Source organism: Perognathus longimembris, chromosome 11 (assembly GCF_023159225.1).
Source record: "Perognathus longimembris pacificus isolate PPM17 chromosome 11, ASM2315922v1, whole genome shotgun sequence".
Taxonomy (NCBI): domain Eukaryota; kingdom Metazoa; phylum Chordata; class Mammalia; order Rodentia; family Heteromyidae; genus Perognathus; species Perognathus longimembris.
In genome coordinates, this window is record NC_063171.1 from 31729493 (window position 1) to 31751940 (window position 22448).

A 22448-nucleotide genomic window follows, 5' to 3' on the forward strand; every position below is an offset into this window, starting at 1 on the left:
TCACATTTGCTTTGACATTACAGGTTATTTGGTAAATGCTTTCCCCAGCAAAGAATCCTGAAATCCCCAGTTACTTGGTTCCGGTCATCTTATGTATCCCACATGATGTCCCTCCTCATCACCACCCCAGCATGTCTCACTCTCAGGGCTCCTCATAAGGTTGGGGCACTCTGCTCCCTGTCTAGGCATGCTTTCTTCCCCAGGTCTCTTCTAGTCATCTCCTTTCCCAGGTAGCGCCCAATCAGAGTATGCCCGCTCCTGAAGGTGAGCCACCTAGCGTGTGGGTTTCTTTGTGTCTTCTTCCAGAGTGGGTGTTTGTCGGCCTGGTGATCCTGGGAATCTTCCTCTTCTTTGTCTTGGTGGGAATCTGCTGGTGCCAGTGCTGCCCTCACAGTTGCTGTTGCTACGTCCGCTGCCCATGCTGCCCAGATTCCTGCTGTTGCCCTCAGGCCTGTGAGTAGAGACCATCAAGGAAGACAGTCCCTCTCCATCTAACAGCTGTGTGACCTGAGTTCCACCTCTCCCTTCCTTCCTTCTACCCAAAGAGTTGGTTATCCCAGATGCTCTCCTGTGCTGGGAGCCTTGGGCCCAGGGATGGCCATTTTGCTTTCCTCACTTACATACATGTCGTCATGGTTTTTTTTTTTAATCCACACTTATCACTCCATGCATTTGTACTTCTCATGGACACAACTGATCAAAGGAAGGGCAGGTTCAGGATGGTAAGGTTGTGGGATAAGGCTTTACCCTCTCCTCCAGGCATTCAAGCTAGAGGAGACCTCTGCCCCTGCAGAGACCTCCTTAGTTTATAAAGGGATGGTACAAACTGTGGCCTTTGGTCACTATCCAGCATTGAGCAATGAATTTTACTTACTCTCATGATAGAATGGGCCATAATAGAGACTAGTCCTTATTTGGAGATTCACAGTTTTACCTTACTAGCAAAGCCCAGATAGGTATTAAGTTTAACATCTATTACCATAAACCAAACACATTATGAAAAAGAGACACACACTCTCTCTATATCCTTAACATCTGTAAGAAAGCAGTGTTAGGCGGAGTCAGGTTATTGGCTCTGCTTTTGAAATCACAGTGCAGGAGCCATGTGCAATGCCATTGATGACTTTGTATCACCAGATGAGGTTCCGGCTGGCTCCTCCCGGAAGCAGCCCTGGGCAGTCCCTGTTCTAGTCCTCTCTCAGAGGGGCTGAGCAGAGTTCAAACAGTGCTGCTCAGAGTGGGCTTCTGCTGTCACTGGAAATGCTGCTGCAACAGCTCCCAGAACCACCTGATTACTCAGATGTCAGGTACTAGACACTGTAATTTCATGTGTGGAATTACAGCTTTCAGTGGAGTTGGAGGAGGCCAAGTGAGAGTAGTTCTGATGAGTCAGTTCGATCCTAGGAAAGCAAACACACACCCATCCAGGAGCTTCCCTGGAGTACATCCGCAAGGGTTTTTGGTGTGAGGGTGTGGAGGGTGGGATGACATAATCTCTCTTGCTCTTCATCTCCCTCCACAGTGTATGAAGCAGGGAAAGCAGCCAAGGCTGGGTACCCTTCCTCTGTCTCCGGTGTCCCTGGCCCTTACTCCATCCCCTCTGTCCCTTTGGGAGGAACCCCTTCATCTGGCATGCTGATGGACAAGCCGCATCCACCTCCCTTGGCACCAAGTGACTCCACTGGAGGAAGCCACAGTGGTAAATGTAGTTCTAGACTTCCTTGCTTCTCACTTGTCTTGGCCTCCTCCACCCTGGTTCCCAATCACCTCAGTGTTGTATCTTTGAGAAACTATTATCTCCACTAAAAGAAAAAAATCTTTCCAGCCATGTTAGAGATCTTTTGGAGTGCATACTGGGCTTTCCAAGGGCTGCAGGACCTCTGACCTCTGATTCCTTCCTAGGTTTCTTTTTTTTTTTTTTTTTTGGCCAGTCCTGGGGCTTGGACTCAGGGCCTGAGCACTGTCCCTGGCTTCTTCCCGCTCAAGGCTAGCACTCTGCCACTTGAGCCACAGCGCCGCTTCTGGCCGTTTTCTGTATATGTGGTGCTGGGGAATCGAACCTAGGGCCTCATGTATCCGAGGCAGGCACTCTTGCCACTAGGCTATATCCCCAGCCCCCCTAGGTTTCTTAGTAACAAAAACTATAAGAAAAAGAAGAATGGTCCCTTTTGACTATTCATCATTTGATAGTTGGCCCTACCTAGTGTTCAAGTCTGACCTAGGTGTGAAGAGGGATAGCAAGATATGTAGAATAAGCAGTACACCCTCATCAGGGAGATAGAATGCATCTTTATTAAAACAAGTAGCTGCTGAAGAGTATGGTACTTGGAATCCAGAGATGAAAAGTTACAGTCTTTGACAAGGAGATGAGATCTGAGCTGGATCTGGAAGAATGAGTAGGATTTAGGAAAACAGAGTAGGGGTGCTGAATATCCTCAACAGGTCAGGCCAGTGTGATGAAATCCTAGAGCTGGAAAAGCAGAGTATAAATGGTTCACAGTACACATTCTGGAAGAAGATGGCAGGATTGGTGAAATGAGCAAATGGGAACCATTTCAGGCAAACTTCTGAGTGGAGAGGTAGCAGGATAAGGAGTAAATGTGAGAGAGTGGGGCCAGGACTACAATCTCAGATCTGACTGAGGTGGTTCAGATGTGTTATCTGAGTATCCGGTTGTAATGGAAACTGGGGAATTGAAATGCATGTGTATTTGTGAGAGGTACTTTGAACAAAGCAACAAGGTGCTCAGCAATGAAGGAAAGGGAAGCTTCATGATGAACCCAAGCTGTCTAGTGATGTAGATAGGAGAAATGGTTTTTGTGAAGAATAGCTCTATATGGGACATGATTAATTTGTGCCATAGTTGGGAGTACATGCAGAAGGGCAGTGTAGGGAGAAAAGATAGAGGAGCTTTCCTGGAGCTACTTGAGCAGGATTACTGAGGGGTAGTGGAGGTAAAGGTTGTATGTGTAGTGGATTGGTGTGATACTTCCAGTCTTACAAGTGGATGAGCCAGTAGGGATAGTGAAACAGATGCTTCTTCCCTGGAGGGCCCTGCATGGCCTCCAGTGGGCGGTGGGAAAGAGCATGGGAAAGAGCCCATGTACTGAATGGCCAACACCTGTCTGTAGAAGGAGTGGCTCCTCTTAATGAGTAATTGCTATTTGTGTTTTTCTCTCTCTGAAACTATTAGTAGAATTCTGACGTCTGAGGCTAGAAATGACTCACAGACTGAGAAGAAAAGTTAATGATCAAGGATGCACAGGGAATTCAAGAGATAAAAGACAATATAATCCAGGGGCCCAAATGAAGGAGTGGGCCAAAGAGACATTAATGGAACTTGTCTCAAGTTCTTTATTTGCTGCTTTCTCTTCCCCCACCCCATCTTCTCTTTACTTCCTTCTTACTATAACCCCATTGACCTTACTTTTTAAGGGACAATCATAATAAAATAATTTTTATTCAGAAGCTGACAAACATTTCCTCTTTCCTGTTTTCAATCTTTTCACAGTTCTTTCTTGTTGAAGTTTAATTATTTTGTCCCCATCCTCCTGTACTAACCAACTATAATTAGGAATGGCTTATTAAAAATAGGAAAATGTACTCTCATTTAACAAGAGCTCTCAAAGAAAGGACAATTGCTCATTGAACAGTTTAGTGTCATCCTACAGGACATAGTTCTTTCCAACTTCTGTACTATACCCTGAGCTCATCATCTGTCCTCCTTGGCTGGATCTCCTCAGGATTCCTTGTTGATGGAGGTACTTTCAGATATTAAGTTCCTTCAGGGGTAGAAGAAGATGTGCTTAATCCTGTGCTGCTTTTCCTTGTGATTCTATCAGCCAGAATTGTGTCCCATGCCCATTCTTAAACCAGATGGACTGGAACTATCACAACTCACTTTTCTTAGGCCTAAACAACCATTCATTCACCTTGGGAAGTGAACAAAATAAAGATCCCTTAGCTAGGATAAAGAAGAGCAATGCCGACCAGTGTTGCCATGACAACAGCTTGTCTGCGGCCCATGCCATCACTGTCTAGTTGAGTCACAACAGAGATCTTCATGGTCTCCAAAGGCACCTTGCTATGCTCATAGTCTCAAGGACAGCGTTAGTGTTAGTATACAGCTAATTTGCCTCTAAGAAAGGTGTATTATACTAACACAGGTTATTCTTTAAAGAATGTTATAAATTTTAAGAATGCTGATTTATAAAATGTAAACTTGGTATGCCACTCAAACTGTAATCATGTAGCAACAGTAATTTATTTGTACACAGTACTCTCTTGAACACAGCATAGTAGGCATCTTTGATGAACTCTATGTAGTATAACCACTTACTTCTATGGAAGAGGCACCCGATTCGTTCTTCCATTATTTGTAACAGTAACTAGCTTCTGTGGTACCAGAAAGGAAGACAGGCTCCTGCTCTGCACTAAATCTTTTCCCTTCCATTTTATCAAGGTTCCCCATTACCTAATCGTCCCTCTACCCTGTTCTCACCTCACTGCTCCAGCATTTGAGAGATGCTCAGATTTCTCCCATTAGAATATATTAACTATTTGCAAAACATCCTGTAGTCCTCTGGTGTTGTTTCCCTGTCCCTTTTTCCTCTTTACAGCCACACTGCCTGAAAGAGCCGTGTATATTTAATATCCCCATGACTTCTAGCCTCACCTCAGTTACCTCCATCTTGCTCTTGCTTTCACCACTCCAGAAACCACCTCTTGTCAGACTGCTTAATTGCTAAATTCAATGGGTGCTTTCAGTCTTCACCTCTCTTGATTTCTCAAAAACATTTGTCACCCCTGGCTCAATCATCTTTCTTTGCTTTTCTCAACACTGCCTTTGTTTTTATTCTTATCTTTCCATATTCTGGCTACTCTTCCTTTGTGTTCTTTTGCTCCTTATTCCTGTGTTTAGAACTGCCTTTGGATATCTCCAATGTCTTGCAGACATTTAAACCTCAACTACTGCTTCTGTATATCAACTCACATTCTTAGTGGTTGGCATAATGGTCCACTTAGCAGCCCATCCTTATTCTGTATGCCTCACTTCTCTTATCCAATTGGTCACTAAGTCTTTCAGACTGTAGCTCAGAATGACCTAGAATTGGCTTATGTTCCTCCACCTTTACAGCAACTATCCTAGTCCCTGCTGCCACCTTTTACCTAGCTTAGGGAAATTATCTCCTACCAGTTCTTTCCACATCTACTCCCTGCCTGGCTCTAATTCATTTCATTTCAATCTCCCTGGACTCTTGAGTAGTCAAGTAGGGTTTTGAAATGTCATTTTCAAAATTAATAAGGATGTGTCTATATATATGCCTACTGTACATATACAGAGAATATGCAAATTTCAAGAATCACTTCTCCCACAATTGAGCTGCTGTCACCCTGGGGGTGGAATCTGGCAGCTGTTCTGTCATCCATAAACAGCTTTATTTAGCTCATTAAGATAGGACAGGAAGAACAAGGCTCTATCCATGGAAGTCTACTTCAGAGGCTTTTTTTTTTCTTCAAAATTTCTAAGTTGGATTTCCCCTGTAAAAGAGAAGTTAATTACATCTTAATTGGGTCAAGAGTATCATTCAATTTTTTTCTTTTCTTTTTTTGTTGTGAGACCGGGATTTGAACTTGGTCTCTGATGCTTTGCTCATTAGCTATCGCTCTACCAACTGAGCCATGCCTCCAATCTCCAGCTCATTTTTTTAAACAATAGGAGTTTTTGACATTGTAGTTTGGCATCAATGGGAATAATTCCCAGTAAAGTCAAAGTTGGCAAAGCTAATAATGGAGGAGCTGAAGTATGAGGAGCCACACCAACTAAATGACTTGAATCACACTGACTCTGAAAAAAATAAATCATCCAGTGACCTTAACTGAAACATCATCAGGAAAAAAAATCATTTCCAGAACTGCTGGGCTTTGGCCAGTAGTCTAGGATATTTCTTATTAAGATATTGCCACATACATAAGAGAGTTCTTTGGCCTTTGGACAAATTGTAGATAAAAATCAACCTGACACCATTCATATGTTTTCTAATCAGGAAACATTTCATGGAAGCTTACAATTTTTCATTGCCCTCAAGAAATTGATAGCCTTGCAGGGAGGTTGATGGGGCCTTGTGAATGGACATAAAAAGAGTAGGAAATAAGAGGTAGCATATGACAAGACTATTCTGTGACAGAGGATCAGAAAGCAAGATCTTGCCTTTGGAGGAAAGGGATCAAAGAAAGTTCTCTGGGGATTCCTATGCTCTTAAGTACATATGAGGCACAGAGCCAGTTTCTACCAGAGGGGGAGAATAACTTAGTATATTGTTCCATCAGACTTATAGCTTACCACTTATAAAAGCTCCTATACCTTTAATGGGAGAATTGCTTTTATCAACTACAACCAACTGGATGATGGCCCCAAAGTCTCAAGATCCATGGTTTGACTTTGTCTTTTTGACAAAGGCATTTAAATCCTTGAAATCATGGGCTGTCACTGAGAAGTCCAGGTATCACATACAGCCAAGTATCTTCATAATGCCAGTATTGAAAGACAAAAATGCCCACCTTCCCATGAGGCTGTAGATACTGTAACTTTTCAGAGACCTAATAACAATCAAATTTGAATCTTGAGGAGTATAGTTTTTTTTTCTAGTGATAGAGAAAACAGTCTAAGCTCTAACAATCAAAGTCACAATTAACGAAAAATCTTCCAGCTGTTGCTCTGCACAGCTGCTATCTCTCTCCCAAGGGATAGCTGGTCCATAGTTTCCTATACCCACCACTGCTCTCACCAACCTTTTATCTCAGCATCATTGAATTACCAGAAAAGTGCTTTACGTATTAAAAACAGTGGGATAAAGCCATTGCTACAGCTAGAGTAAGCTTTTTCTCTAATGCCTATAAACATGCTAGGATTCTTAGAAGATAATAATAATAACCTCCCTATTTGTTCAGGCTACCATTCAAATCTCCTCCTTCCTGTTCAGAATTAAATAATAAGCCACCCACATAGCTTTATATGCTATACTTTGTAATCCATGAGATTTGCTTTTGGTTCCCAGATTCTGTTCATTCATCCACTCATACTTTCATTCATTCCTTTGAGCATACATATTTTGAGTGTCTGTAATGCCAGGCTGTATGCTAGGTGTTAGGGATTCAGAGAGCTAGTAATTGTCTTCAGGGAGTTTATAGTCTATAGATGGATACTTTACTGAAATTATTATTTCCTTTTTTAAAAAAAAATTTGTTTTGTTTTTGTTGCCAGTCCTGGGGCATGGACTCAGAGCCTGGGCACTGTCCCTGGATTTTTTGCTCAAGGCTAGTACTGTACCTCTTGAGCCACAGCTCCACTTCTGGCTTTTTTCTATATATGTGGTGCTGAGGAATTGAACCCAGGGCTTCATGTATACAAGGCGACCACTTTACCACTATAGGCCATATTCCCAGCCCCAAATATAATCTTTTTCTTTTCTTTCTTTCTTTTTTTTTTTTTTTGCCAGTCCTAGTGCTTGAACTCAGGGCCTGAGCACTGTCCCTGGCTCCTTTTTGCTCAAGGCTAACACTCTGCCACTTGAGCCACAGTGCCTCTTCTGGCCTTTTCTATATATGTTGTGCTGAGGAATCGAACCCAGGGCTTCATGTATAAGAGGCAAGCACTCTTGCCACTAGGCCATATTCCCAGCCCTGAAATGATTATTTCCAAAGAAACCATTAACCTCATCCCATTCTCAAGCTTCCAGTATTTCAATGAGTATTTATTAAGGGCCCACTGTATGTAAAGTATAGTCCTTAGGCACATGGAAATCCTGAATGGTAAGGATTCTTCATCCTTTAAAAAATCTCTGAGAAGATCTGGCACTTATATAAATAACTTGACACAAACTAAAACACATGAAGAGCCATAATAAAAAGATCAAATGAGAGGCTGGGAATATGGCCTAGTGGCAAGAGCGCTTGCCTCATATACGTGAAGCCCTGGGTTCGATTCCCCAGCACCACATATATAGAAAATGGCCAGAAGTGGCGCTGTGGCTCAAGTGGCAGAGTGCTAGCTTTGAGCAAAAAGAAGCCAGGGACAGTGCTCAGGCCCTGAGTCCAAGGCCCAGGACAGGAAAAAAAAAAAAAAAAAAAAAAAGCTTGAAAAAGAACAAATTACTTGTAGATTAGGGAAAAGACTGAAACCAAGTCAGAGACAGAATATGAGAATTAGAGAAAGCCTTTTGGATGAGGTAGAATTTTAAACTACCCCTAATAATTCAAAGAGCTCAAATTACTCCACTGATTGGTCTTAGTTGCCCTCTCTTTTTGAAGCAATTAGATGAAAATGGAATCCTGATATGTCTTCCTTTATTGGAGGTCCCTCAATTACAGTGGCCACATGCCTACAAGATGCTTCGTTTCCTTTTTCCCAGTTCTGCACCTCATCCATTAGACATAACTGCCTTAGTACAGACATAGCACTTCTGTGGGATAATTGCATTTTAATTGAACTGTCTGTACTACTCTGTAGACGCCTCTGCAGAGATGGAAAAATGTGTGGCATGATAAATAAAATTTCTGCTAATAACTGCTTCCGCTGGAGGATTACGAATCTAACCTCAGGGAAGAGATGCCACAAAAAAGTATATGCTGAGTCTCAATCTATTTTTCTAAGTCATTTCACAATTTGAGATGGATGTGGACTGCCCAGTATGTTCTCATATGGAAAATCAGTGCACCTGCAAAGGGCTGTGTGGGCGACTTCTGCCTTCAGTGCCTGGGTTGTGATTAGAGTGCTGTGGAATTTTATATTTTAATCTTACATGAAAATAGCTTAAGTAGAGGTTTGTCCACATTCAATGTAATATGCCCAGAGACTATAAATCAGAACTTTTCCTGGAGGTGCACAGTTGTATGTTTCCTTTAGGGATTCATTGGGTTGCTCATTTCCGTCCCATAGTAGAGTCTCAGTAACCAGAAGTCAGGACAAGGACCAAGTTGAAGGACCACATACCCCATTACATACCCAAGAGCATTTCCTACTCTAGGATTTGTTCTCTGGTCTTTTTTCATCTATTCTTCCTTCTTCTCTCCCTCCACACTGTCTATTCTTGTAGGCTCTAGGGAGGCAACATGCTCTAATAAAGTTAAGCTTCAGTCAGTTCAACTAATTGGTCCCAAATTATTCCTAGACAAGCTATGAAAATCTTTTGAGCCAGTGTTTTCCAGCCACAAAATGTAGCTGATAGCAGTACTTCCTTGAGTGGTGCGGAGGAACAATCATCCATGGAAACATTTAGCATAGTACCTAGCATATTTTGGAGCCAAGTAAATGTTGTCTAATTATCTATTGTTCCTTCCTCATTTCATCCTTCCTTTCATTCACATTTTCTTTTGTTCTTCATCATAGTTGTGCTTTAGGCCTTCTGATGTCTGGTTACCCTTGGGGCTGGCATTGGACTATACTAAATGGGTCTTAAATCCCTTTTGTCTGACAATATGAGTGATGGAGATTTAGAAGGAGGTATTATTTTTCCTGCTTTAGCTTTGCTTTTTATTAAACTCTGAAAATAACACCTGCCCATAACTACATAGCAGCAGGTTGAATTAATCATGTCTAAAATATGCTGTTTCTTTTCCTAAAAGGAAAATGCTAAAGAAATAAAATGGAACCACGATTAGAAACCCATGTGTTGTGCATCTTGTTTTGTACCACTATGCATATAGTCTACAATCTAATATTAGTTCTTAAGCATGTACCACCCAGTTCCGAGAATTTTTGTGCCATCTCCCTGGCAACTAAAGGCTTTCACACCACCTTTGTCAAGGTCCCAGATGTTTGGGAATCTGTTTCTGTTCCTTGTGTGCCTACCTAGTGAAGGTGTGAATGCCAGACTGTGGAGTGACATGCTCTCTCAATCTAGAAATGGTCCTCTTTAGCATTGAGTCTCACTCTGCCTTGAAACTCAAAAGCTTTGAGAAGACGATCTGTAAGTGGAACTGTAGGAGGTCAGAAGTTAGGGAGGAGAGGGTAACAGATGACTGAAAATATACCAAAGGATTTGTTTGTTATTGACCTTCAGATCCTTCATTCCAAAGACACCCTCCAATAAAGGGGAACCTCAGGTATGCCCCTCTACATATATAAGGATAAATTATTACTTCTAGGTAATTTGATATGAGTTGTTATAAATGGGAGCTATGTTTTCTATGTAGTTAAAATAATTGGAGGTTTTCTTTTCCTGATATCTTCCTTTTGGATATTTTTTTCCTGCTAACCTTCTTGTGCTTTTCTTAACAGTTCGCAAAGGTTACCGGATCCAAGCTGATAAAGAGAGAGACTCCATGAAGGTCCTGTACTATGTCGAGAAGGAGCTGGCTCAGTTTGATCCAGCCAGAAGGATGAGAGGCAGATGTGAGCATCTGTTAGTTTCATATGATCTATGCATTCTGAAGGATTTAGTCACTAAATCCTTGGTTACCAAACTTGGCATCCCTGAGCTAGCAAAGCCAGAACTAGCAGAGGTGCTGGGGATTCCACTGAGGAAGGTAGCTTTGAGTATCCAGAAGGGAACAAAAAGGGTTTCTGGTGTAAATGGTGGAACAGACAAGTACCTTTTTATGTCTTTCCATAGGGCAGTATTGATTGCTGAGGTAATGTAATTCTGTAGTTTGAATGTTGCATTATAATGGACTCCCCTGCTTCCTCTTTTAAAAAATATTCAAATAATAACTTCAGATGTAAAGCTTCAGTATCATTCCTCCCCACCCCCAATACCAGTTTCTGGCTTGCTCAATGAGATTGAAAGCACAAGTCTGGCAAATGGACCTGGGAAAAGATGCCCAACTATAGAGATTGAGGGTTGAGCAAAGAGGCTGATCCTCTTGTCAAAGAACTCTTTAATTACTAAGTCAGTAGGTGGCAGAGCCCCAACTCTTAACTTACCCAGAGTCCTTGGAGACTCTGTTGCTGACACAGCTGATTCTTCATAGTAGGTTCCAAATTACTGTCTATCATGGGAGGCAGAACAGGGCAGGCCTGACACGGATGGGCTAATTATCAGGGGGTGCTGGCAGGCATGGTAGTGAGGTCACTGCGTGCTTTCTTTGAACCCTACTCTTCTTGGAACCAATGAGAGACTTGATAGAGTTGTTGGGGAAACAGTCCCAGACTACAGAAGCTTTATTCAGATTAAGGACAACATATTCCACCCAGTTTGCAATTCTAAATTCATCCTGTCTGTGTTGCATCCATTGCTGCATCCTCCCACCGCCCTGACTATAAAAAGACCATCTCCAGATTGGAATGTCAGGAATGCAGATGTCACTGCACTTGACAAGATAGTTGTAACAGTGCTGTCATGGATCTCTGAAAGGGGCCAGAGACAAAGAGCATCAGGGATCAAGGACAAGCCCGGGCAGGAAATCTGTGACTATCACAGCTCAGAGAAAAAAGTTAACAACTATTATCAAAAGTAAAGAAAGGATTTTCATTTGAGTGATCTCTGTTAAATGACCACTTTGAGTAAGAGTCTCCAGGGTGATAGCTGGCCATAAGGTAGTGGACTTTTAGAGTTAAGAGAGCCTTTACACATTGTCCTTAGACTATCTACCTGTAAAATGTACAGCCGAGGAAACAGAAAGATAGAAGCAGGCAGTGACAGAAGCAGGAGTAGAATCCAGTTCTCCTGATTCCAAGTCCTGTGATCACTATGCCAGAGATGCCTGTAGTCCTCATCACACCATAGACTTCTTATTTGTAGGGCTCTGAAATTGTAGTATCTGCCTTCTTCATTTCACAAAGGAGGAAAGGGAGGCAGGGTGGAAAACTAACTTGAAGCCAATGCCAAGACTGGAACCCAGACTGCCTGGCACCTGCAGGTTGGCATTACAATAACTGTGCAGAACGAAGTGGGAATGTAGTTCAGTCTACTTCAGGAGGATGGTTCTATTTCTGAACAGCAAAGTAAGACCTAGCGTAGATTATGCAAGGAGACCATCTTGAAAAACCTCATTATCAAATGGATCTCATGGTTTTATGTTCAGACAGGGTAGACATAGATTCTGTAAGAATTGGGATCTTGAGGTCCAGGATCATGAGCAGGCTAGTCACTATTACCATTTTTTAACTTGCCCTTATTGGTGGATGTTTATTCCTGGATGTTTATTTAATCTGGGAACTCCTAGAGCAGGGATCAGAAAACAGTATTTCTTGGGCCAAAGATATTTTAATTTCTGTTTTTATAAATAAAGTTTTATGAGAACAGAGCTATACCAATTCATTTATGTGGTTTTTGTGACTTCTTGCATGCTAAAATGGTAGAATTGAACAGTCATACTGGTTTGGCTCACAAAGGCTGAAATGTTTATTCCCTAGCTCTTTTATTGATGTCTATATTCAACTTAGCAGACATTTTACTTATTACTATGAATGGTCCAACAGTGATAACCCTTCTATCTGCAGAAATGAAAAGGTTAGGTATTTCCTGAAGTCCAAAAAATGTTCTGAGCCAACCATATTGTTTTTCAGTGGTCTAATTTGGCACATTTTGAAGTCATTTTCTGCATGGTTCTCAGGAAACTGGAATTCATGGGAATCAAAAGAAAAGGAATGTTCTAGATTTTATTAACTTTATTTTCTCTTAAAATAGACACAAACTATTCTCAAGAGGGTTGAAAGTTAGAAAATTACATTATAATTCAAACCCAGTGGATTACATGAGTAGACTGAATGAGATTCATGGTCAATGCAGTATCTTTGTTATACAGAACTAGGAAGTCAGTATTGTGATCGAGGTGGGGGGGGCCTCCCTCCTGTGGGGTACAAATTCTTAATTATTCCTAGGACTCTCCAGAATAGAGCAGAAGGCAAGGTGGAGAAGCAGAAGAGAACTTGAGACGTACATTTGTGCTCCCCATAACTTATCTTGGGTTACCTTTCCCTCAAGCCAAGCCAAGCCAAACCTTAAACCTAGTAACTGTTGTTTTTAATAATATTTTGGAAGTCCTAATGGAAAGACTTTAGAAAACAAATGGATTCAGTTACATTGCAAATAGATTTGCTAGATTTATTTTTAAAATAAATTGAAATTCAATATATTTCTAACCTCTATGAATAGTTTTAAAAAAATCTTTCCAGGCTGTTATTCTAATCCTTGTTCCTAAGTAGATTTTTGCAAAAGTTACTTAAGAAATGAGAAAATCTGTAAATATTCACCCCCTTTACATTTTTAGGCTGGGGCCCAAACCGAAGTAGCATCCAACAGGATATATGGACAGCCCTCACCTTTGCTTCTCACACCCCCAAACAGCTGCCTTGGCCACACATACCTGGATTATTCTCTTTAGAGAAGGAAAGGGATCTGCCTGGGTCATGGAAGTAGGCTTGGTGCCACTTGTGCAAAATCTTCCAGATTTCCTGAGAAGTATGGTCTAAAAGGGAGGTTTATTGACCCTGTGTACTTCCCTTTGACCTTGACTTCTTGTTTTGTGGGGAGGAGCACAACTGAAGGAGGGGAGAATGGGGTTTCTCTAAGCATATTGGCAGTATTGACTTGAAAGGCCTCATCTTGGGACTGGGATGGCAGTAGGGAAGATGATGCCATCAATAGCTTCTCTTTGCCTCTTTTGGATCAACCTGTTTAGGATCATCACAGCTCATCACAGAGTTATACAGGACAAAGGAAAACAATTGAACAAGGATGATGATGTACTAAGAAACCAGCTGCAGAGGGTCGGGTTCTGGGAAGAATGCCTTAGGTGGAACAAAAAGAATTGTCCTATTCCAAGAACAGAGCATGTAGGAAGCCTCCCTCTCTGTAAGCAAACTGGGTTTGAGCTGAAGCCAGATCCTGCTGAGCTAGAAACACAAATACTAGTAAAGCATATCTATAGCCCACCCTTGACGGGGTTGGTCAGGCCCACAGGCAGTAGTTTCTGGACCCTCCAGTCCTACCCCTTCCTGCAGACATGTAGAAACTTCTTCCATGCCTGTTGTTGTTGTTGTTGTTCTGCAGATAACAATGCCATCTCAGAACTCAGCTCTCTTCACGAAGAGGATAGCAATTTCCGCCAGTCTTACCATCAGATGCGAAGCAAGCAGTTCCCTGTATCCGGGGACTTGGAGAGCAATCCTGACTACTGGTCAGGTGTCATGGGAGGCAACAGTGGAGCAAGCCGGGGACCCACAGCCATGGACTATAACAAAGAGGATCAGGAGAGCTTCAGGCACAGGTGATGGTGGTGAGAGGGAAGGAGTAAAAGGCAGGTTAGACCTGACACTATTATATGTTATTATCTGTCTTCCATTCAATCAGCTACATCCTTCCTAGAGACTCTGGAATGCCCCTTTCTTATATTTACTACACTCTCCGAGTAACTTGTGCCAGAGGAAGTGGTCATTCAAGGCCCCTTAATGAACCTTGACATCATCTTTGCCTTCCTCATGTATTTTACCCAGTAACCTCTTAAAATCCCCAACTATCATCTCTGTAATTTTGTTTTTATCATTTCTTACATTGAAAGGCAAATCACTTTAAATGCCATTGTTCTATAATGTATTTCTCCTAGTTCTAAAAGGCAGCATCTGTCAATATCTGCATTTGTAGTTGGGAGGAAACAGAAACTGAAACCTAAGATGGTGAGACCAGTGAATTGGGAAGGCCAAGAGTAACCCTGTTACTGTGACTGCTTCCCTCTGAATGGCCTCATCACTATTCACCCATCCACTTTGAAGAGCAATAGGGTAACACCTTTCTCTTACCAACTGCAGGCATTCCTTTAGCCTCCTGCCTTAAGAGCAAAAGATGGCCCTTGGCTTTGGGGGAGGAAACAGGCCTCTCAGTGTGTCACCAAATATTCCATTCTTGCATGGTTACACTACTACTGGGACTTGCTGTGGCTTTGGGGATGAATGAATGGAAAAATGGCAGTCAACCCGAGGTCACATCATGTCAAATTAGAATCCCTATAAGTGTGTTTCAGGACTCAGTAGACAAAAGTATTTTTAGCTGCACAACGCCATCATGAGATAGACAGGTGGCTCCCTCACTAGACAGATCTGCAGTGTGGGAGAGACTCCCCTCATCCCCCCATTTCTGTGGGCTTTTCCAGGGCAGTCTCAAGCTTGCTGCTGTGCACCAGGCAGACAGGGGGTTTGCTCCAGATGCAGTAACTGATCCACTCACTTACCTGGGCTCCTCTACCCACAGCCAACAGCGCTCCAAATCAGAGATGCTTTCCCGGAAGAATTTCGCCACCGGGGTGCCAGCAGTGTCCATGGACGAGCTTGCGGCCTTCGCAGATTCCTACGGCCAGCGTCCTCGCCGTGCCAATGGCAACAGCCACGAGGCCCGGACCGGGAGCCGCTTCGAGCGCACAGAGTCGCGGGCCCATGGGGGCTTTTACCAGGACGGCTCCCTGGAGGAGTACTACGGCCCCCGCAGCCGCAGCCGCAGCCGCGAACCCCTGACCGACTCCGACCGTGGCTGGTCCTACAGCCCCCCGCGCCGACGCCCGGTCGACGACGCGCACCTTCCACGCCTGGTGAGCCGGACTCCAGGCACCGCGTCCAAGTACGATCACTCATACCTGAGCAGCGTGCTGGAGCGCCAGCCGAGGCCTGAGGCGCCCAGCCGCGGGGGCAGCCTGGAAACACCGTCCAAGCTGAGCGCGCAGCTTAGCCAGCGCAGCGCCTCCTACTACGCCTGGTCCCCTCCATCCACCTACAAGGCGGCCGAGGCCGACCAGGACGAGGAGGACGCGGCCGAGGACACGCTGCCGCCCTACAGCGAGCTGGAGCTGAGCCGGGGCCCGTCCTTCCGCGGCCGGGACCTGCCCTACCACAGCAACTCGGAGAAGAGGAGGAAAAAGGAGCCTGCCAAGAAAACGGTGAGCCTGCGCTGGGCACTGCCCCTCCTCGCAGCATCACAGGGTCACCATCCCAAGGTGGGGGGGGGGGGCAGAGGAAGGAGAGAGCGAGCGGGGAGGACATCTCTTCTCCCTGCCTTCTGTCCCTGACAAGAATGCAAGATGCGGGGGGCGGGGGGGTCAGGCTAATGGGGCCCAGTCGTCCTGCTCTGAAGAATTTGCCCACGGGTGCTAAGCAGGCTCAGGTTCTTTTCAACCTCTTTTTATCCAGGGTCAGGTGAAGGAAATTAAGCGTGTGTTTTTGCTGGCTTGTTTTCCTCCTTCTCTTCCACCTCCTCTTCATTTTCCTGTTCTTTTCTTTTAAACTTTGACTTATTGTTAATCTGTTGCTTGTAGTTTCATGTTGTGCTTTTTCTGCTTTTCCCCAGAGTGACTTTCCAACAAGGATGTCCCTTGTGGTCTGATGTACGCTCTGGAACTCTCTTTGGATGACTAGAAATGAGATGTGGGTGGACTGAGGACAAGATGCAACTCCAAGAGCCAGCAAGCCCAGGACTTTCTCAGATGCCACCTTGGAAGATTTTCTGCTCTCTAGTTTGGCAAGGGACAGAGGGCATCCTTTAAAGGAGGCTGATGCAAAACCTCAGTGCCCATCTAACTCACATGCGAAATGAATCGAGAAAACAAGAGACATGTAAGAACATCCACATTCAGAGTTTCCCACCTAGATTATGTCCTGCACAACCTCCTTTCTTAGTGGAACCAGGACTCCACATCCACTTCTGAAAGGGAGTTAGCTCGGAACTACTCATCTCCAAAAATGGTCTACACCCACCCTATGCTTTCCTAAACCTGTGCTATTCTTAGTGCCAGAAGAATTTATTACTACTATTTGAAGGCCTTCTGCTGATAAGGGAAGATAACTTCAAAGTAAAATATACCTTTTATTCTCATTATGTTCCAGTCACTACTCAGTGACTGTTGTTATACCAAAATCAGAAGGCCTTTGGTAATTTCAGTAATGGTGACCTCCTCCAGAGTCACTGGAATGACTTCCATTTGCTGCTCATAATCACCATTCTTGAGTGGTTTGGACAAAACAGAGTAGAGCATTTTGAAAAAGCGTACATTCCATTCTGAGGATGTAATCTGCTTTTTCTCTTTGCTGTACACATTGACATCTGAGTCTGGGCTTTAAGAGCTCTTCTCTTTCTCCCTTCATGGGCTTTGCACAGACTGGTGCCACAAACACATCTTTGCTTCCCTCTGCACTCTGATGAGGTTGTAATCAGGTGCTTTTGACACATGTCTACAATATACACATGAAAGAGAAGAGGGAGAAAAAGAAATTATGCAACACGAGGAACAAGAAAGGACTGAAGTGGAAAATAATATATTGTCTCTTTATATATTGAATCTGGACCATTTTCCCCACCAACACCACTCAGTCTTTTCTAGATTTGTAAATCATCTACCATGAGCTGTTTATGCTATCCTGAATCCACCAACACAGAAAACCAGGGATGTGGAGCCTGCATCTCTTGGCTTCACTGGGCTACCATCATAGATGTTTTTGGGAAATGAAGGATCTTGCTTTCTTAGCAAGGAACGCTTTGTTCCCATCCTTGAGAATATGATATGTTTTTTTCCCCCTAAATCCCAATGTTAGACCCTTTGGATTTGGTAATTTGTGTAGATTGCTACACAAGTGGCTACAAACTCTTCCATCTTCATTTTAAAGAGGTGCAATCTTCTTTTTTTCCTTACTCTGAATCTGGAGTTGGCCTTGTGATTTGATTTGATCAGTGACCCAACAGAAAATATAATGCAAGGAGAGACTTGAAAAGTTCCAGTGCATTTGGCCTCTCTTGTGTCTCTTGTGTCTTGCAACCACCGCCGGGTGGATGGACTTTTCACTCTGCTGTGGGACATTCTATCAGTTTTTTCTTCTGCATGATAAAAGAAGAGGTCCCAGTTACCATGTCACTGTATGTAGCAGCTAATCAACTCTCAGCTGGTTGTAAGCACATGAGTGCCCAGCCAAGACCAACAGAAGAAATGCTTAGCTGAGCCCATCCTGAACTGTGTAATCTTACTGGAGTTGTGAGAAGTCAGGTTCACCCTATATGCTCATTTCAAGAATGGAACCTTCTCCATGTTCCTCCGTAAATCCCTTCAACCTTAAGTGTCTCACTTGCCTTTGATTACTTTTACAGACTTTTCATCATAGCTTTTACTCTGCTGTGGAACTTTCTATCACAGTTTTTTTTTCCACATGTGTTTGGGTCAAATCTCTGGAGGATGATGATGCTTGACCTTGCCATACCCTAATCCAGCAAGCGGTTGTTTTCTTACTTACAGGATCTGCATCTAACCTCTGAAGGAGATGGGTCCCCTTCAACTTGGTCTGCTCCAGAGCTCTCTGACTGGAGCTCCGAGTACCAGTCCACAAGTACCCATTGTTCTTCATGGCATTTTTTAAAAAGACAAACCTACTTGTGCAGTATTGTAAAGAAGCTGTTATAAAGGCCGTTGGAGAGATGCGCTGGTATCATTGCTTGGAGGAGAATTGGCTTACCAAGGACTTCATGGCTGCTTTGGCCTGTCCTAGAACAACCAAGAGGACAGTTCATCCAAGTGTATGCCCATCTAAAGGCGGGAAGACACAAGCCATAACCTTGGTGCTGAGTTTTCGACCTGCTGGTGTCCCTGGCTGCAGAAAACCTAGGCCTGGTCTGTCTGTTTGGGCCCCAATTCAATATGAAAAAAACCCATCATTTCTTAGTCACCAGCTTTGGATTTCACCTTGCTCAGGCAACTTTGGAGAATACTGGATAGCTGCAGTAGCTATTATTACTGTACACTGAGCACTGTGCCAGGCTTCTCACCACCAAAGAGCCCCATAGCACCAGCAGCAGAGACCAAATATATTGCTCTTTTAAGCCAGGGGCATGTATGATTTGGTGAAGGTCAAGAGGAACAATGAGAAAGAATTCTTAAAATTGGAAACCTCCAATTCCAAAGATAATGGAACTATAGACTATTAAAAAATGCAATGAAGATGGTAGGCTAATGAAATAACCTGAGTGGGCATAGGGTCAAGTTCTCTGTAGGGAGATGTGAATCACTCTGACTTCAGGAGAGAGAAAAGGCAGTTGTTTCTGGTTACATGGACAGAGTTGAATAGACAAGGCAAAGCTTAGCTGTCCTTGGTGCCTGTGACTTTGCGGCAATGCTCCTTTCTTTTCTTCTCTGGATAGAGTGTCCTGAATAGGAAGTGCCTATACATATTAGCTTCCTTCCTGGTTTTATTGGGAGCATAGAATAGTCTTGTGAAATGAGAGAGATGTGTTCTCTGTTCACTAAGGTGGCGGGGGTATGTGTCCCTCCAATTTACAGGGAAAATAAGACATGCCCAAAAAAGAATTCGATTCTATTCATATGATAGGAAATAGTGCTATGGATACTTTACAATAAACTCAGAGATTTAAAGTCTTTTATAAAATTTAAATGGGAATATTTTGATATTTAAGTGGTGCGTGCGTGTGTGTGTGTGTATGTGTGTGTGTATGTGTGTGTGTGTTCATTCATCCCATTTAAAGATATGCCTATGATCCAGGAAGCCAATCTTCAAAAGTCTGAACTGAAAAGAGGTGAACTAGGACAGGGTGGGATGAGTATCAGGGGACCAGAAAGATGATGCAGGAACTGCTGTGTGTGCCTATGAGTCACAGCTGAGTCAGGATGAGCTGGAGGCAGGAGTGTGGAAGCAGGTGGGGGCAAGTGTCCCTTGGCAGATGGGCCACTTCTCTAGGCCACTAGGAGGCTGAGGACCATTGTCATGGACCTGGCGTGTGTGTATGAGCTCTTCCACCCAAACACACTGATGAGTGCTCAGTATCTGCCTCCCCTGGAGCTCAGCTCTGCTGCTCCAAGTGTTGTTGTCTCCCCGCCTCCCCCAATGCAGGCAGTTGGTTCTCACTTTCAGAGGTGGTCCTCCCCCTCCCACCCCCTGCCATTTCCTCACTCTGCATTGGCATGGGACTGGGCAAGACTGAGGTGGGAGGGGCCAGCTACCCAAACCTAAGGCTCAGAGCCACATCATTATGCATTTCTAGTTCCACAAACTATTTATAAAAACCTGGATCTTAGGCAGCTTTTGAGAGAGGTTGGAGTAACAACAGATACTGTCATTTATATGTGCCCTTCCTCCTCCCCCTACCCACCCCCCATTTTTTTTTTGCCAGTCCTGGGAGTTGAACTCAATGCCTGGGCACTGTCCCTGAGGGCTTCTTTGCTCAAGGCTCGCCCTCTACCACTTGAGCCATGGCGCCACTTCCAGTTACTTCCAGATACTGAGGAATTGAATCCAGGACTTGGTGCATGCTAGGCAAGCACTCTACCACTATGCCCCAGTGCCCTCCCTTTATTAGATGGAGAAAGAGTTAATCCTATTAGTGATGTCCCAAGCTTGTTAGATCCTTAGTCTCTCAACCTATACACCTTCCCTGTTGGATCAATGTTTCCTCAAATCATGAAAATTAATTGATGCCATTTAATAGGTGTTGTTGGGCCCTGCCTTGGAGATTGATTAGGTGTGTCTTAAGCCAGGACTTAAGCTCTGAACCAGCATCTTAGGAGAGATCTGTGATCAGATGCATTGGGAAGTGCTGCTCTGAGCCCTGCTTCTGCTGCACCTTAAGCAGCTAACCCTAAGGCTTTCTGGGGTGGTAAAATTTTTTCACCAGATATCCTAGTGAGCTTTCCCCTCACTCCCTTGGTGCTGGCAGCAAAGAGGCACCTAGCTGTCTGGCTATGACCCTCAAGGTTGGTTCACTAGAGTCCAGTACAGGAAATCCCTGTGTATGTGAGAAAAAGTTGTTAGGAGCTCTCTCTAGGAGCCTGTTCTAGATGTTCCCACTCCCAGAATAATGATCTATTGTGACAATCTCAAATCAGACAACAAGAATTACAGGTAATTTTCTCATTCCCTCAATGCCATTTTGAGAAAAACTAGATCATAAAAAGAAAAGAGGCCATTGGGGAAATGGCAGATGTAAATCATTTTTAAAGCATTCAAATGATCAGCCTTGCTAGTTAATATCATGTCCACCTTAATACCCAAAGTGGGTGATCCAGTTCATGTACAACTCCTTCCAAAATGAGATTTAAGTGCTTCTAGAGTTTTAGAGGAGTTGGAAATTGATTTATAAATACAGAATATAGAAATATAAATTCACTGCAATAATAGCTCAGGTACTTAAAGACACAGCAGAAAGAAATGCTTAATTTGTTTCCTGACGGGATCCTACCTCCTAGAATCACCCAGGAAAATGGTTAATGGAGACGGAAATAAGTGGATTTTAACATCAGAGCAAGGATAACACTGAGCAAGGTTAACATTAACCTAAAGCCTGAACTTTAGCACTAGCCGAGGGTGATGGTCAGAACTAATATGATCGTTATAAATATGATGGTCAGAACTAATAATACATGTTTTGTTTTTATGATGTGTTGCTGTTTACAGACCACTTTCACATGCATTATTATTTGTTTTCCCATCAAGCTCCATGCAGAAGGAAGGTGAATGTTATCCTATCATACAGAATGGAAAACTGAGGTTGAAAAAGCTGAGTGATTCACTTATAATCAAATGACTTTGAAAGTCATAGCACCAAGTCTTCTGTCTAGGGTTCTCTTCAATTTCTACAATGCTGGAGGGACTGGACTTTGGCTTGTTCTCTTCGCAGCAAGATACAGGGTGAGAAGAGTCCTGAACACAGTGCTCATTCTTAATGCCATTGATGGCATGAAGCAATGAAGACAAACCACTGCTCCTTCATCCATCCAAGACCATTCCTGGAAGCTGTCCTGGTGGGGGTGGGGGAAGTTTTCCTGAAGGAAAGCTTTATTTTCAGCCTCTATGCTCTCAAGGGAAAAGACCTTTCATAAATACATGCTGAAGCTTTTGGAATCCTCAAAGAGAGCCAAACTACAGATTTATCGGGACTTGGAATTGCAGGTTTAGGGGAGGGAGCTGCTTAGGAGGAAAAATATCTGGCATCTTCACCCTATTTCTAGATTTGTTGGTAGAACTAAGAGTCTGATCAAGGAAGAGAGACAGGGAAGAGGAGAAAGGTGTAGCAGTAACTGCAAGTTTTGTTAGAATGTCTTGGTGGGGCTGGCTGGACATGAGGTAAATATAGACTGACTTGTTTCTTCTGGGAAGGCTAAAAAGACACAAAGAGCTTCCCTTTGCTTGGCTGTAAGAAAAGCCACTTGATTCACACACACACAAATTCAATGTGACTCCTGTGGTAATAAAGAATAAGCAAAGAAGACTTGGGACCAAGAGGAGCAGAAATTTCCTTCATCAGAGTCACCTGCCCAGTTGTTTTGTGCCTTGTCTGTGACATCAAAACTGAATTGTTCCTGTCACTGTTGCCCATATATATATATATTTTTTATGTCAGATATACAAAGTGAATTTGGTTGTAATGTTTTAAACTAAATAAAGCATTTTCACCTACTTTTGTTATCAAGAACTCATTAAAATGATGGACATGATGGTCTGTCATTAGAGGATCTCTGCCAGGAAAAGA

At 43.4% G+C, this 22448-nt stretch overlaps 1 protein-coding gene and 1 long non-coding RNA gene across 2 annotated transcripts in view; both read left to right on the forward strand.

Moving 5' to 3' along the window:
* Positions 1–19800, forward strand: part of Ildr2 (immunoglobulin like domain containing receptor 2) — a 59767-nt gene extending 39967 nt beyond the window's left edge. The window contains exons 5-10 of the mRNA XM_048358184.1: positions 307–453; positions 1523–1699; positions 10280–10393; positions 13995–14211; positions 15189–15867; positions 16275–19800. Of these exons, the coding sequence (XP_048214141.1) occupies positions 307–453; positions 1523–1699; positions 10280–10393; positions 13995–14211; positions 15189–15867; positions 16275–16310 (1370 nt within the window). The 3' untranslated portion in view covers positions 16311–19800. The remainder of the gene's footprint in view (positions 1–306; positions 454–1522; positions 1700–10279; positions 10394–13994; positions 14212–15188; positions 15868–16274) is intronic.
* Positions 1708–2729, forward strand: LOC125359025. Its single transcript, XR_007212472.1, has 2 exons — positions 1708–1902; positions 2124–2729. It is a non-coding gene; the product is annotated as an uncharacterized LOC125359025 (long non-coding RNA).
* Positions 19801–22448: the final 2648 nt, after the last annotated feature.